The sequence below is a fragment of the Mastigoproctus giganteus genome, chromosome 13 (assembly GCF_048544385.1).
Source record: "Mastigoproctus giganteus isolate SK-2022 chromosome 13, ASM4854438v1, whole genome shotgun sequence".
In the NCBI taxonomy this organism is placed as follows: Eukaryota; Metazoa; Arthropoda; class Arachnida; order Uropygi; family Thelyphonidae; genus Mastigoproctus; species Mastigoproctus giganteus.
The window spans coordinates 20,060,388-20,076,615 of NC_143587.1; the positions used below are offsets into that span (position 1 = coordinate 20,060,388).

At 36.5% G+C, this 16,228-nt stretch overlaps 1 protein-coding gene across 2 annotated transcripts in view; it reads left to right on the top strand.

Moving 5' to 3' along the window:
• Window positions 1-16,228, top strand: part of LOC150075837 (armadillo segment polarity protein-like) — a 120,442-nt gene that overhangs the window by 13,416 nt on the left and 90,798 nt on the right. For both annotated transcript variants that reach the window (XM_090388187.1, XM_090388188.1), the window contains exon 3: window positions 4,873-4,997. In XM_090388187.1, coding sequence (XP_090244313.1) covers window positions 4,873-4,997 — 125 coding nt within the window. The remainder of the gene's footprint in view (window positions 1-4,872; window positions 4,998-16,228) is intronic.

Sequence of the window (16,228 nt, forward strand, 5' to 3'; positions counted from 1 at the left end):
AGTATTTTTTATCCTATCCTTAGCTTGTACCCTAATTCGATTTATTGTGTTAATGGGATAACCCCTGTTCAAGAATCTGCTAGTTAATATTTGTATTTCTGAGTCCAAAGCAGAATCCGTCGTTGAATATTTATAGGCATTTAGAAATTGATTAAAGATAATCGATCTTTTGTAGGTGAACGGGTGGTAGCTATTATAATGAAGAAGCATACCGGTGTTTGTGGGTTTTCGATAGATGCTAAATTGTATTTTGTTCGAGTCACGGGTAAGCGTGAAATTTAGAAAGTTTAATGACTTAGTATCCGTATCTTCCCTTTCCAATGTAAATTTGAGTCTAGAATGAATATTATTAAACGAATGTAAAATGTCTTGGATAGTACTACTATCAGTAATAACTAGAACATCGTCTAAATACCTCCCATAGTATGTGATACGGGGACGAAAAGGTGTCAAATGTATCTGCTCAATCGTTGAGAGATAGATCTCTGACATTAAGCCACTCAGGCTCAAACCCATTGGTAATCCAAAAATTTGTTTGTACACCTTGTCTCGAAAGGTGATGTAGTTTGCCTCAGCTAATAGTTTAATTAAGTGAAAAATTTCCTTAATGGGCAGCTTCGTATAATTAATCGGTGTCGAGTTTTTATTTAACATATCCCAAATAATATCTAATGTGTATTCAACGTTTACATTCGTATATAATGAGGTAACATCTAATGAGAATAAATTGTCATTGTCGCCGAGTCTACAGTCTTTAAGATTATTAAATAATGTATCGTAATTCTTAATCCCAAATTGTATAACCTGTTTTTTTTTTTTTTTTTTTTGATTTGGTAGTTGTTGGCGCATCGGCTTCTGTGGCCATATTGCACCTCCCAAGGTTTTTGCAGTACTTTGATCCAAGCCCGAGGCGGGAATCGAACCCGCGACCTTTGGGTTGCCGGGCAGGTACTTTACCCACTCGGCTAGCCCGGTCGGCAAAGTATAACCTGTCTAAAAGGTTTTATAATATTATATACATGTGTGGCTAAGGCTGAAAATGCCGAGTTCCTGTAGGAAACAATAGGTCGAATCGGAAATCCAGGCTTGTGTAATTTTACCTGACCAAAAAGTGCAGGAATATTGTATGTTCTGGACTTCAATTCCTTCAACTGAACCATAGTAATGTAGTCGTTTTTACGATATGTGGTTAACGTTTTATTGTATTGATTTACCAAATTGGTAAACAGTGCCGGTTCCACTTCACGATAAGTGGAGGTATCAGACACAACTGAATCTAACTTATTAATATAATCATGTTTATCTAGTATTACCACTGTATCTCCTTTATCTGCCCTCTGTATAATAATGTCCTTATTTTCTCGAAGTTCTCGTAAAGCTGAACTGTCATGTGTATTCAATTTAGGAAGTCGCGTTTCTTTTATGTTATTTACTACTTGGTTAACTTGTTGAATAAATACATCTTTTTGTGGAACACTACGAAGTCCAAATTCAATATCAATTACGCATTGTTTTTTTGGCAGCTTCCGAGGTGGTAAATTATAATTTAATCCTTTGGATAAAAGTGAAATCTGGTCCTGCGATAGTGTACACGAGGAAAGATTTGTAACCTGTTGATATGTTGGTTCGTTGGCTACTGGGTGAGGGGGTGTTCGTGAACTAGCCGACATATTCTGTGGTAGTGCGTTATGTGTCTGTGGGGGGGATGTCACCCAACTCGTGTGAACTTGGTCGCAAGCTCGCGACAATGTATTAGAATTCGCATGAACGTGTCTTGAACTATTCGATAATGTTTGCAACTTATTAACGTGTCTGTTTTTTATTTCTGAGGCTTGTGCTTCCCGTCGCAAATCTATGGAGGTCTTCAATACAGACCAATCGTTCGGATGTAGATAATTTTTTAATTTATCGCGAAGCTTCCTAACCTGGGAAAGGTATTTTTGTTTATCCGAATATCGCGATTTTTTAGGAAGCTTCGCGATAAATTAAAAAATTATCTACATCCGAACGATTGGTCTGTATTGAAGACCTCCATAGATTTGCGACGGGAAGCACAAGCCTCAGAAATAAAAAACAGACACGTTAATAAGTTGCAAACATTATCGAATAGTTCAAGACACGTTCATGCGAATTCTAATACATTGTCGCGAGCTTGCGACCAAGTTCACACGAGTTGGGTGACATCCCCCCCACAGACACATAACGCACTACCACAGAATATGTCGGCTAGTTCACGAACACCCCCTCACCCAGTATCCAACGAACCAACATATCAACAGGTTACAAATCTTTCCTCGTGTACACTATCGCAGGACCAGATTTCACTTTTATCCAAAGGATTAAATTATAATTTACCACCTCGGAAGCTGCCAAAAAAACAATGCGTAATTGATATTGAATTTGGACTTCGTAGTGTTCCACAAAAAGATGTATTTATTCAACAAGTTAACCAAGTAGTAAATAACATAAAAGAAACGCGACTTCCTAAATTGAATACACATGACAGTTCAGCTTTACGAGAACTTCGAGAAAATAAGGACATTATTATACAGAGGGCAGATAAAGGAGATACAGTGGTAATACTAGATAAACATGATTATATTAATAAGTTAGATTCAGTTGTGTCTGATACCTCCACTTATCGTGAAGTGGAACCGGCACTGTTTACCAATTTGGTAAATCAATACAATAAAACGTTAACCACATATCGTAAAAACGACTACATTACTATGGTTCAGTTGAAGGAATTGAAGTCCAGAACATACAATATTCCTGCACTTTTTGGTCAGGTAAAATTACACAAGCCTGGATTTCCGATTCGACCTATTGTTTCCTACAGGAACTCGGCATTTTCAGCCTTAGCCACACATGTATATAATATTATAAAACCTTTTAGACAGGTTATACTTTGCCGACCGGGCTAGCCGAGTGGGTAAAGTACCTGCCCGGCAACCCAAAGGTCGCGGGTTCGATTCCCGCCTCGGGCTTGGATCAAAGTACTGCAAAAACCTTGGGAGGTGCAATATGGCCACAGAAGCCGATGCGCCAACAACTACCAAATCAAAAAAAAAAAAAAAAAACAGGTTATACAATTTGGGATTAAGAATTACGATACATTATTTAATAATCTTAAAGACTGTAGACTCGGCGACAATGACAATTTATTCTCATTAGATGTTACCTCATTATATACGAATGTAAACGTTGAATACACATTAGATATTATTTGGGATATGTTAAATAAAAACTCGACACCGATTAATTATACGAAGCTGCCCATTAAGGAAATTTTTCACTTAATTAAACTATTAGCTGAGGCAAACTACATCACCTTTCGAGACAAGGTGTACAAACAAATTTTTGGATTACCAATGGGTTTGAGCCTGAGTGGCTTAATGTCAGAGATCTATCTCTCAACGATTGAGCAGATACATTTGACACCTTTTCGTCCCCGTATCACATACTATGGGAGGTATTTAGACGATGTTCTAGTTATTACTGATAGTAGTACTATCCAAGACATTTTACATTCGTTTAATAATATTCATTCTAGACTCAAATTTACATTGGAAAGGGAAGATACGGATACTAAGTCATTAAACTTTCTAAATTTCACGCTTACCCGTGACTCGAACAAAATACAATTTAGCATCTATCGAAAACCCACAAACACCGGTATGCTTCTTCATTATAATAGCTACCACCCGTTCACCTACAAAAGATCGATTATCTTTAATCAATTTCTAAATGCCTATAAATATTCAACGACGGATTCTGCTTTGGACTCAGAAATACAAATATTAACTAGCAGATTCTTGAACAGGGGTTATCCCATTAACACAATAAATCGAATTAGGGTACAAGCTAAGGATAGGATAAAAAATACTACACCAATCAGCAATAGTAATATCAAAAAATACTTTATTTCTGTCCCATATGTTGAACAGTGGCACAAACAACTTAACAGATTCTTTAAAGATACCGAATTTAAAATTATAGCTAGGCCTATACGGAAGTTACACACTATACTGAACAATCGCTCGGTTCTTTCCGCGTTCGCAACACAAATTAATGATCTAGTACACAACATTTCTTGCGGTGATTGCGACTCGTCTTACCAGGGTTCGACGCGGTTTTCTCTTAATATTCGTGTAAATCAACACGAAGCCTCAGTTCGTGCTTCTCGGTCAGCAGCGTCAGAATTAGCCTTTCATGCCATTAACGAAAAACATACTTTTTTATTTAACGAGGCCAAAATACTTAACGTTCAACGTAATTATACGCGACTATTAATTGCAGAAACCGTTGAAATTAAATTACACGAGAATTCTGTTAATGTTCGGCGGCCATATTTGATCTCCGATGCGTGGACCTTTACGCGCATGCGCGAAGACATATAATCACTATTTAAGTTGCAGGTTTAGCCTGATTCGGTAATTTTCATTCCTGTGATCACGACAGTCGGTCGAAAAGCATTGTCAGCTTCAGGAAGGAAAATCGTTTTGAATATTTTCGTTAATTCTTTTAATTGCGTTAATTTGAATTTTAATTGTTTTGAATTGATTTTGAATTGTGTTAAATTGATTATTTAATTATTTATATTTTACTTTAATTATTTATATTTTACTTTAATGTACCGGCAAGTTGTCGGTTTTTTCGTTTTTTCCGTTCTAATTTCTGGAGGGTCTCATACGGAAGTGTTCCACGTACTATATTGAGGTAAACTCCTCTTATTAATTTACTAATATTATTATCAACGTAGAACATATTGAGTATTACAGCTCTGATTCATACTATCTAGTGTAGTGTAGTGTAGTGCATAGCATAGCAAAGGGAAAAAAATAAAAAATTTATGTGTTTCTTGTTTTTTAGTGTCTCATGGTGGCTATACTAATCCTGCTGATTTACCACTTGTTAATCCTAAGGAACAGACTCTTCTTTGGCAGCAGAATGCCTTCATATCTGATTCTGGTATCCACTCAGGTGCCACAACTCAGGTAATATTTTTGTTTTTTTTTTAGATTGTAGAAGTCTTTGAGAATGTTTAATTATTAATTATTTTGAACGCAGTAAAATTGGCTAATTGATTATAGGAATTTCAAAATGTAAATAAATAAATATCAATTTATTATAAGTACTTTTTGTAATATATATATACAGAAAGTACTTCGTCTTATATGTCATGGATGATAAAAGGCCAGATGGGCTTACATTATGGAAATAAAACATTATTATAATTTGTATGTGGCTCGGTCATACGTTGAAAAATAAGAAATTAGAAAGGCTACAATACCAAATAACGTTTAAGATAAAATAAAAGGAGCCATATTAATATAAAAAATGTAAAAAGGAGAGCAGTTATGTATAATAAGGTGGTACACATTAGAAGTCCCATAAGATTTAGGAATTATGCAAAATAACCTAAATTCTTTTCTGTAAGTAGATACACTTAGCAAAGAAGGATCTGTCTAAAATTTGTTAATTAATACCAGGGAGGGACCAGGAAACATTCTGTCTATAAACTTAATACAGTTTGTAGCAAAACTAATTTAGATTTTTTGCTGGTGTTTGTTTGCCTATTTGAGCATTTTATACACTATAGACTGAATCAGCTTAAGATGCGAGTTAGCAGATGTGGCCCACATCCTAGCTCACATCTTAAGCTGATTCAGTCTGCAGAATATAATTGATGAGATGAGTCAACCAGTAGGACAGGGTCTTTGTGGGCAGACATAGATAGGATGGAATTGGATGACCATCAACCACAATGAGAACAGAGAAAAGACAGATTTTTTTTTTTTGTAATATGTATATGAGGGATTATCAACATTAATTTTGAGTCCAAAACCATTAGAAATAGTCATTAACCAGGTTGCAACTTTTTTCTTAATTTTGATAATGTTGATAATTTTCCGGGCTAGATGGTAAAAAAAAAAATTCCCGGTTAATCCAAAAATACAGTAAGTGTACATTACAGGACTTCTTATGTAAGTCGAGTTTTACGAACTCGGTAATGACTAATATGATATTGCTACTATATCCGTGATATACCAAAATTACAAAAATCACACAATATCCTCAGAAGAATGAAGTAAAATAGTTATATATTTTTAATTAGTTCAATTAAATTATCTGGGGACAGCTGGAGTGGCATATAAGAAAAGAAAACATAAAAGGAAGAAAAAACACATGTTATTGTACTGTAAAAACTGATATGTGTTTCGTAGCCTTGGTTATTATAATTTACTTCATTGGTGCCAATCCCTTCACTGCTTCTTGTATTCTGTCTAATGTAATGTAAGTCCGAAGTTATGTAAGTCTTGGACTTACTGTATCAAAAAATGTTCAGCAACCTACGTAAAAAGTATGGTGATAAATAAAAAATGAAAAAACTTAACAAGCACTACTTGCGTGTCCAATACGATGCTTCCCTTTATTTTTTACCTTTATGGTTTGGTCGCCAACATTTTAATGGTTCATTAGAGATTTAACAGATGCACCGTTTTCAAACTTTTGAATTAATTTCAAGTTTTTGTTTTATTGAAAGCACAACTCTTGCGTTTGCCTATGATTTTTGCGATTTCTAAACAAAAAAAAAAAAAAAAACATACCGACATCCCTGACATAAATAATGAAACAAAATTTGTCCTTTTGCGGTGCGACGAAACACAACAATCGATGCGACGCACTAACAAACAACATTTGCATTACGATGCAGCTTACTAAATTACAAACTAAACTAGAGATAATAGGTACACTAATCTCCCAGTGACAACTTATAACGGTGCTTCTTGTCGCTTATTTACATCTTGCAAAACATCTGTTTATACCTTTATATTTATTACTTGAATTTTATGATTTCTGGTTGATTTTTTTTTTTTTTTTTCTAATTTGGAGTCTTGAAGTGTCCCGGTTAATCTGATCTTGGTAAATCGAGAGTCTGCTGTATAGTTATCTTCTTATCAGTTAATTACTAAGATTATAATTTTATAGAACACTTAATGAAACTCTTTAGTTTTTCATTCTATAAATTTAGCCATTCCTTTAATTACAGCTGTGTAATATTTATTACGCTTCTCCCATTTATCACTCTTCTCCCATTAATTGAGGTGTTCAAGGCTCTGAGAGGCATAAGCAAAATGAATGAGGACAAAATTTTCACAGTTATAAATGATTCTAGAACTAGTGGGGAGATGTTTAGACTGGATTGCAGGAAGTTTTATTTGAGCCAGCAAATTATAAATTACTGGGATAAGTTACCTACATAGGTGGTAGAGGCTGACAAGTTTGGGGAAATTAAAAGGTCAACTGGATAATTACCTATGGGAGGAGGAGAATGCTTAGGTTGTCCATTTCCTTTTCTCTTATTTATTAATTATTATTATTTTTTTGTTAAATTTTTTTCTTCTTATTATTATTTTCTTATTTTATTTTATTTATTTTTTTGTTATTTTATTTTTGTTATTTATTTATTTTTATTATTATTATTATTTTTATTTTTTTTTTGGCTGGTGCAGCTTAAGCCATTGGCTTCCTTGCACCATGTGACCATTGCTAATACTAATATTAATTTACTTTATCTTCTTTCTCTCTTTATGTATATACACTGGTGTTCAAAGAAAGTGCATCGCCTAGGAATTTCACATTTCTAACCATTTTTCGCGATGGTATGTTACATTAATGACTAGCATCATAAATAGAAATATAAACAAAAGATATTTATTAATGGTTAAGGCAAAGCTAAGTAATATTTGACAGGTGCTCTCAAAATATTCCAAAATGAGCATTTGCAACCTTTATACAACAGTTTTGGTAAACACAACAATTATGGCGGAAATGTTACCAGAAACGCTCAATTTGCTTCAGTTTATCATTTTAAATGGAAAACAAAATGAAAAGTTCACCAGGTGCAAACTAATATTTAGTTGAACCACCTCTGGCCCTGATGACAGCAGCAGCACACCGTTGAGGCATTGACAAGATCAATTTCTGAAGATAATCAACTGATAGTTCATGGTTCTAAACACGAATTATGGCTTCCTGAAATTCACGAAGGATCTTTGGTTTCTTTCTGGCAACTGCAGATTCCATATGATTTCAACAGTTCTCTATAAGATTCAGGTCCGGGCTGTTTCCTGGCCAGCTAGCAGTTGTAATAGACCGTTCTTCCGGCGCCTCCGTAGCCAGGTGGGAAGGAGCAGCAGTGCATAGCACATGCTTCTTGATTAGACCGGGGTTCGAGCCCGCCGCCACCAAATATGGAGGATACGGAAAGGTCAGGGAATGACCACTGCATATCCCAGAGCAATATGGCCTTAGTTGCTAATGCTCCTAAAAATCAAACAACAAAACAACAAAACAGACCGTTCTTCCAACCATTTTTTCACCTGTAAAAAATGTAAACACTGTCGTAAACACAAATGTAAAACCTCTAATGTCGAACCTCTAATGCAGAAATGAAACTAAAGTAACTACAAAAGTGCCTACTTACACTTTTTGCCTGATGACAAGGAGCAGAGTTGTCCTGAAAGATGCAGTTACTTGGCAGGCTGAAATGGTCTCTAATGGTTGGCAGAAATTTGCCTTCCAATATTGCCAGGTATCCATTGGCATTTATGGAACCCTTTATAAACTGCAGATGAACTACTCCACGATACGAAATGGACCCCCACATCATTTGGCTGGTAGGGAATTTCACTGTAGACACCATACAGTCTGGATGGTATTCTTCACCACTTGTATGGCGAATCGTTTGTCTCCCATCAGAGCCATGCAGGTTGAATTTCTTCTCATCCGAGAAAATAACTGATTTCCACTGCTTGGGGATCCATTTGACATGCTCCTTACACGAAATGAATTGGGCCTTTTTCATTTTTTGTGTGAGGATGGGCTTCTTCTTAGGACAACAGGCTACAAGTCCATTTTTGAAGAGGGGTCTTCTGACTGTTACTGCGCTTGCTACCACTCCTGTATGTTCTTCCCATTCTTTTTCAGCTCAGAAGAAGAAGCTTTACGATTTTTAAGGCATAAGTGCTTCAAAACGCAGTCCTGTTTTGGCGTAGAGACTCGTTTTGGTCTGGTTCCTTTTTTTCCTATCAGAAGAACCAGTATTCTTGAGTTTGGAAAGAAATCTACTCACTGTCGACTGATTATAAGACACTCTATAAGCAATATGATGGGAAGAACATCCTTCCTCATGTAAAGCAACAATAGCACTCTTTCTTCGTGGCGTCAACTGCACATAACTCGCCATCCTGACACAAGCAAGGAATGACTGCAACTCTTGCAGAGCATGCTTATATAGCTGAAAGTAACAGCTGATGCAATATTATGTCATCACCTACGCATGTCAATCTTATCTGATGCAATCTGCAAGAAATATTGCCATATACTTACGTTATTCAGACGACAGTTACAATTTTAAGGGGATGCACTTTCTTTGAACACCAGTGTACATACATACATATACGTATCTCTTCACAAGAAACACCATGTTCATGAGCCTTGCATAACAGCAAACTGGCCTCCATGGACTGCCTAACAATGCTAACTTCGTTGCCATTAAAACTACATTTGATATATGAATTTCTTTTTTCAATACAAATTATATGGAAAAAATAAATAATTGCTGGATTACTGTTTGTCCAATCCTATTGAAATTTGGGATTACTCAACAGATATTTCTAAAAGAATTAAATATAAATTTACAAAATCCAACCAGTGAGAGTTGAGTTGTTACAAGCAAATGGAGAGACAGATGGATGTAAACTGAATTGATTTTGCATCATTAACCCCCTTTTGTAGGGGATGGATAGTTTGAGATGCTGGTGAGTTGGTGTCGAGATATTTCGGACTTCAAACGTGGAATGATTATGGTCAAGATATTGCCAGTACCGTGACAATACCCAACTTGGTTAAGTGCCTCCCATCTTGTGGTGCTACAAGTCTACTGTGACTAACTCAGCAGCAGTTGAACAACCAGCCAAAGGTCACACATGGGACAGCCATGTGTAATTGATGCTAGTGGTGTGTGTCTCATCTCATAATGCAGCAGCAATGCAACACAGTGGCCCAACCAACCACTTACTACACTATAGGAATAGCAAGACCAATATCTACATGTACTGTGTGCTGGACATTAGCTCATATAGGCTGTGGCAGTCAACAGCCATCACGGATACCCATGCTCACTGCAAGGCACAGTTTAACCACTGTTAAGCTGTGCCTTTAACCACAGTTTTTTTTTTTTTTTTTTTATGAAAACCCAAAACACGAAAGGTATCAAAACCTATAGTACTTAGTACCGTGCATGGGTTGAAAGAGAAGTATGGGGGGGAGGGGGAATGCCGGAAACTTTGCTCTAGAGACTAAACATGGGTATCACCACTTCAAGCCTCCAATAAGCAAAGTGGTGGTATTTCACCGGTTGATGAAAGTCATCTACCACCTAGTTTAACCACTGCTGACCACTAACATGTTGAAATCTGTTACCTAGTTTGATGAATCCCACTTCTAGCTCTATCATGCTGATGGGTGTATCTGCATTTGGAAAAAGCAATACGAGACAATGACACCTGGTTGCACTGTTGGTGTTTAGCAGGCTGAAGGTGGAGACGTTATTGTTTGGGGATTGTTTTTGTGGCATGCCTAGGTCCTCTGATTACCATTAATTAACCGGGCTTGATGGAACACGTACCTTTATGTTGTTGCTGACTAAGTACACCCCTCCACGATGACACTGTATCCTGACAACTCTAACGTCTATCAACAAGACAGTGTGTCAGGCCACAGGGCCTGGCAGGTTTTTTTTCAAGGTTTTGCTACCTGGTTTCAAGAACATGATAATGAATTCTCCATCCTCCTATGGCCAACCAATTGACCTGATGGCAACCCACTTGAACATGTTGGAGACTATACGGTATGGCAGCTTACACTAGAAAAGGACATTTGATGGACCATCCACCTGACAATGTGTAGGCATTACTAGTCACGTTATAATGCATAGATAGCACTACCACAGGACACCCTGCAACACCTTTTGGAATTCATGCCAAGATTCATGCTAATACAAGCTGTATTATGGGAAGAAGGTGGCCCCATGAGGTATTAGGTACATTTTGCTAATGCAAAGCCAACTTATGTATATGCAAACACCTAAAAAACAATATGAGGAAGTTCTACTTTTCTTAATTTTGAAGAACCAAATAGCATTAGCTATTTTATAATTTAAAAGTTCTGACGTATACGGTATGGCAGTTTACACTGGATAACTTCATTAACACTGTTATATCAGGAAATTGTTACTAGAGATTACCTTCTAAGTCAGTGTTTCCCAAACCTTTTTAGTCATGGAACACTTCATCTCACAACATATTCACAGAACACTTTTCATCTCATGACATATTGACAAGGTGCCTCCATAGCCAGGTGGGAAGGAGCAGCAGTGCGTAGCATACTCTTCTTGATTAGACCAGGGTTCGAGCCCGTCACCACCAAATACGGAGCATGCGGAAAGGTCAGGGAATGACCACCGCAGCGGAGCAATATGGCCTTAGTTGCTAATGCTCCTAAAACCAAATAACAACAATAACAACAACATGACATATTCACCGAACAATTACGAAAGAGAAGTTTAGCGGGAGCCAAAGAACTGTTGCTAATATTTTATTACATATGACTCACTGTGCATCAGGAGCATCTTTATTTCCAACACATGTAAAGCCAAAATTCAAATAACTGTCATTATACTTTCGTTTTGGTCTTTTATTAGTTGGTTCCTGTTTTTTCACTTTGGATTTTTGGGGAACAAAAGGCTGCGATTGTTCATCCTCACTTTGAAGTGGGACAATATTGTGTTCGTTTTCATTGACCACAGTTGCACTACTAGAAGTACTTTGCTTCTCGTTTTAAAGTTCCTTTTTTCAACCACAAATCCATGGTCACATATTTTAATAATAATATTTTGAAATACTAATAATTATCAAAAAAATTTATACAAAGAAGTGAGTTTAGTTATGATATCGGTTCGCTTCCTCCTCTCCTTCAACCCATGTACTCCAGGCTGCGGGCGCCTCTGTAGCCAGGTGGGAAGGAGCAGCAGTGCGTAGCACACGTTTCTTGATTAGACCGGGGTTCGAGCCCGTCACCACCAAATATAGAGGATGTGGAAAGGTCAGGGAATGACCACCTCATTTCCCGGAGCAATATGGCCTTAGTTGCTAATGCTCCAAATAACAAACAAACAACTCCAGGCTGCTAAATCTCATACAAATGGCATACTAGATCACCACATTGCTACTTTTGCGTAGATGTCATTACCTCTATGCATACATTGCATCTCTATGCAAAAATAAAGTGTTCTGTGGTCTATTTGGTTATTAGGGTTATTAGTCTGTGCCAGTATATTAATAACCAAAAAAAAGTTATGTTAAATATTATAATGATACAAAAGTGGTGTACACTACAAATATGCAAAATTTATTTATTTTATTTTATTAATTATTAATTACGATTTTTTGCAGATCACTTGTTCACATCTCACGGAACACAGTTTGAGAAACGCTGTTATAAGTGATGATGGAGACAATGTACCAAAACAGGCTCTCTCATCTTTTAACTAAATGAGCTCTTGCTCATGATATTTGCTTAAAAGTAGTACAATAAAAAAGCAGAATGTGGTAACATGAGGTTTGTTTGTTCTGCTATGAGCATTAAGACATCAGCATTTGAAATCCTACCAGCCACAAAAAAATACGAGGACAAGGACCTCCCCTCACACATTTCATAACTTTGAAAAGGTTACCCATCATAACTATTTTATAAATTTGAACTTCTTATTTTTTAAAGGTTCATCAAAATGAGTTGAAAAATGAGGAAAAGTAATTATCCCTTTGACTTTTTCAAAATTATGAAAAGTAGATCGGCTTCTGCGTTCTTATTGTGGTTTTTTTGGGGGCTTTCAGTTAAACTGCAAGCCCCAAAAAACATTAAGACAAATGCAGTTAAACTGCATTTGTCTTAATGTTCACAGCAGAGTAGACTTCATGTTACCACATGCTGCCTTGGTATTGTACTACTTTTAAACAAAATAGCATAACCAAAGTTAATCAGTTGAGTTAGTTAAAGGATGAGACAGCCTGTTTGGCTCCTCTCATCAGATAGCAGGTAGTCTCTGGTGACATAACAGGTGGTTCCTGATGTAACACTGCTAATGAAGTTATCCAGTGCGAGCTGCCATACAGTCTGCGACGTTAGAACTTTAAAGGGACTTGGACTATGTTTGATGGTTTCATCAACAGCTATATGTGAGATTTGTAAGGCAGTACATAGATGCTAAAACTTGATAACTGAAGAATGTGGCATGTAAATCTGCATTGAGAACTGATAAATTTACTATTAAGAAAAAATTATAATTAAATGCATCCCATAGTAAAGCATAGGAGAAAATGTTTTGTTCGACACCTCGCTTAATTTCAGTTATTTAGGCCTCTTGTTCCAAGATCCATAGTATAGGAAGTATGAATATTGTTCTCCACCAGAGAAACGGAAATAGTAAATAATAATGAAATTGTAGCTACAAACAAGGTTAATGGAAACTACAGGTACAAAATTAAGGTAAACTAAATGAATAGAATAAATTAAATTAAATAAATTAAGGTAAAGCACTTTCAAGTCTGAGGGACTCTTCATCAGTTTGAACGTTAGTATGAAACAAATAATGCCTGGGTGTGGTCATGTAAGGCAAACAAAGCGTGACATGAGTGCAAGCATCAGTAGAGACAATTACTGGTTAGAACTAGATGCTTGTTTGTTTGTTATTTGGTTTTTTAGAAGCATTAGCAACTAAGGCCATATTGCTCTGGGGATATGCGGTGGTCATTCCCTGACCTTTCCGCATCCTCCGTATTTGGTGGTCACGGGTTCGAATCCCAGTCTAATCAAGAAGTGTGTGCTACACACTGCTGCTTCTGCCCACCTGGCTACGGAAGCACCAGAACTAGATGCTTTTAGCTGCGAATGCAGGGTGCATACATGGGGCGCTTGCCAACACTTGTCACATTGCAGGATAACTGCCTCCATGATTGGATGTATGCGTATGCCTTTGTTGCAGTGAAGTTTCGAAAGTAAAAACAGATCTGTCTGTGGCTACCCTGCCTGTGCCCTGGATAAATGTGATCTGTGACCCCGTGAGCTTGTCACACACCCCAGAGCCTCCCACAGTGATGACACGTTCTTGACTGCCTTTATCCCTTATTACACTGGCATCTTACAACGCCTCTCTAAAATTCTACGTGCTCACCGAATAAAATGTTTTCAGTTTCTTGGTAAAAAACTGCAATCCCTTCTTTCGAGGGTAAAAACGCCCATCCCTGCCTTGTTATGCAGCGGCTCGGTGTATCGCATTGCCTGCCATGACTGTGGTAGTTGCTACATCAGGGAATCTGCCAGGAGGCACCAAGAACATGAGAGCCTCCAATCTGCCGATTACGAGCACTCTGTGGTCACAAAGCACTATTGGTCTTCTCAACATGACCTTAACCCACGCCATATCAAAATCATCGATCACTCACACAATTACCATCAACGAGTATGGCTCAAATCACTCCATATATCCGGTTGTCATAGTATTTTTAACCGCAATAAAGGCATGCACATACATCCAATCATGGAGGCAGCTATCCTGCAATGTGATAAACATTGGCATGTGCCCCATGTGTGTGCCCTGCATTCGCAGCTACAAGCACCTCTACTGTTGTCTCTACTGTTGCTTGTGCTCATGTCATGCTTTGTTTGCCTTACATGACCATGCCTAAGGCAAACAAAGCATGGTCATGTAAGGCATTATTTGTTTCATACTAATGTTTATGTTCGAGCTGATGAAGAGTCCCTCAGACTCGAAAGCTACTTTACTTTAATTTATTCTATTCATTTAGTTTACCTTAATTTTGTATCTGTAGTTTTTATTAAAGGTTACTACCTTGTTTATACCTGCAATTTCATTATTATTTACTATTTGCATTTCTCCTGTAGAGAACAATATTCATACTTCCTAAAAAATTATATTTTTAGTGAAGAGGTGTTGAAATAACAACACTCAAAAGTTTCAAAATATCAGGTGAACAATGGATATTTCAGTCTCATTTGAAAACTTTTTTAAACAGTTAACAAGCTAAAAAAACAAGCAAACAGTCAGTGCTATATAGGAACACTGCTGGAATGAACAAAGAAGCAATTATCCTGTTGTATAAATTAGTGTATAAAAATTCCGTACCTGAAGAATTCAAGACAAACAATATATAACTTCTAGTATGCTGTGTAAACATTAAATTTTATGAACATGGTATGGTTCTTTATGTATTTGTTGAGCCAGTTACATCCACTCATTTTACAATATGCATTCTACTTGTATTCTTTTATGGTAATCCCCAGAAAGCAATATAAGTAGGTTAAGTGCGGGGAACATTACTTGTTTACATTGGATTTAAATTTCTTTAGGTTATAATTTTTAAGAAACAGCATAATGAAAGCTGTTTCGGGGACAAAAGATGAATATAATAAATTAAGAAAAACAGAAATTAGGCTTTTGATGCTGACTGTTTCTCACGTGTTTAGATGTTCATTTTGCAACATGCAAAATTGCTGTTTTATGGATATCTGTTAAAGGTAATAGTGTGCTATGAATGAATTGAGAAACCAACTTGACACCCACTAAAGTTACCTTAATCCTACTTATGTGTTTCTATCTTATTTCTGCATTTTATATGATTTATTTATATTCATTTTGTTTTTTTATGTGATTTATGCTTATATGATTTTATTGGTGTTTCCTTAACATTAATTTTATAACATAAATGTACACTAAATATAAAAATAGTGAAATGCTTAAAGTGCAGTACTCACCTTGAATATAATCTGCAATAGTTTTATGAAAAGACTGATGGCTAAATATAAGGTGGAATGGTTAAGTTAATGCATTAATGTGGGATGAGATTTAATTTAACGGAATTTTAAAATAAGCGCAAAGAAGCAGAAGTGCACTACTCCGTCCCTGGTTGTCATAAAGTAGAAAATAGTTAATCTGGAACATAAAAGAATTGATATTGCCAATAGTTGTGACGACAGACTTTCGTTAAGTTATAACGTCTTCAGTTGGCGGTGTTAAATGAGAAGTAACGCGTGCTGTATTTTAAGGAATTTTCTACTCTCGTGATGCTCTTTGGGACACGTG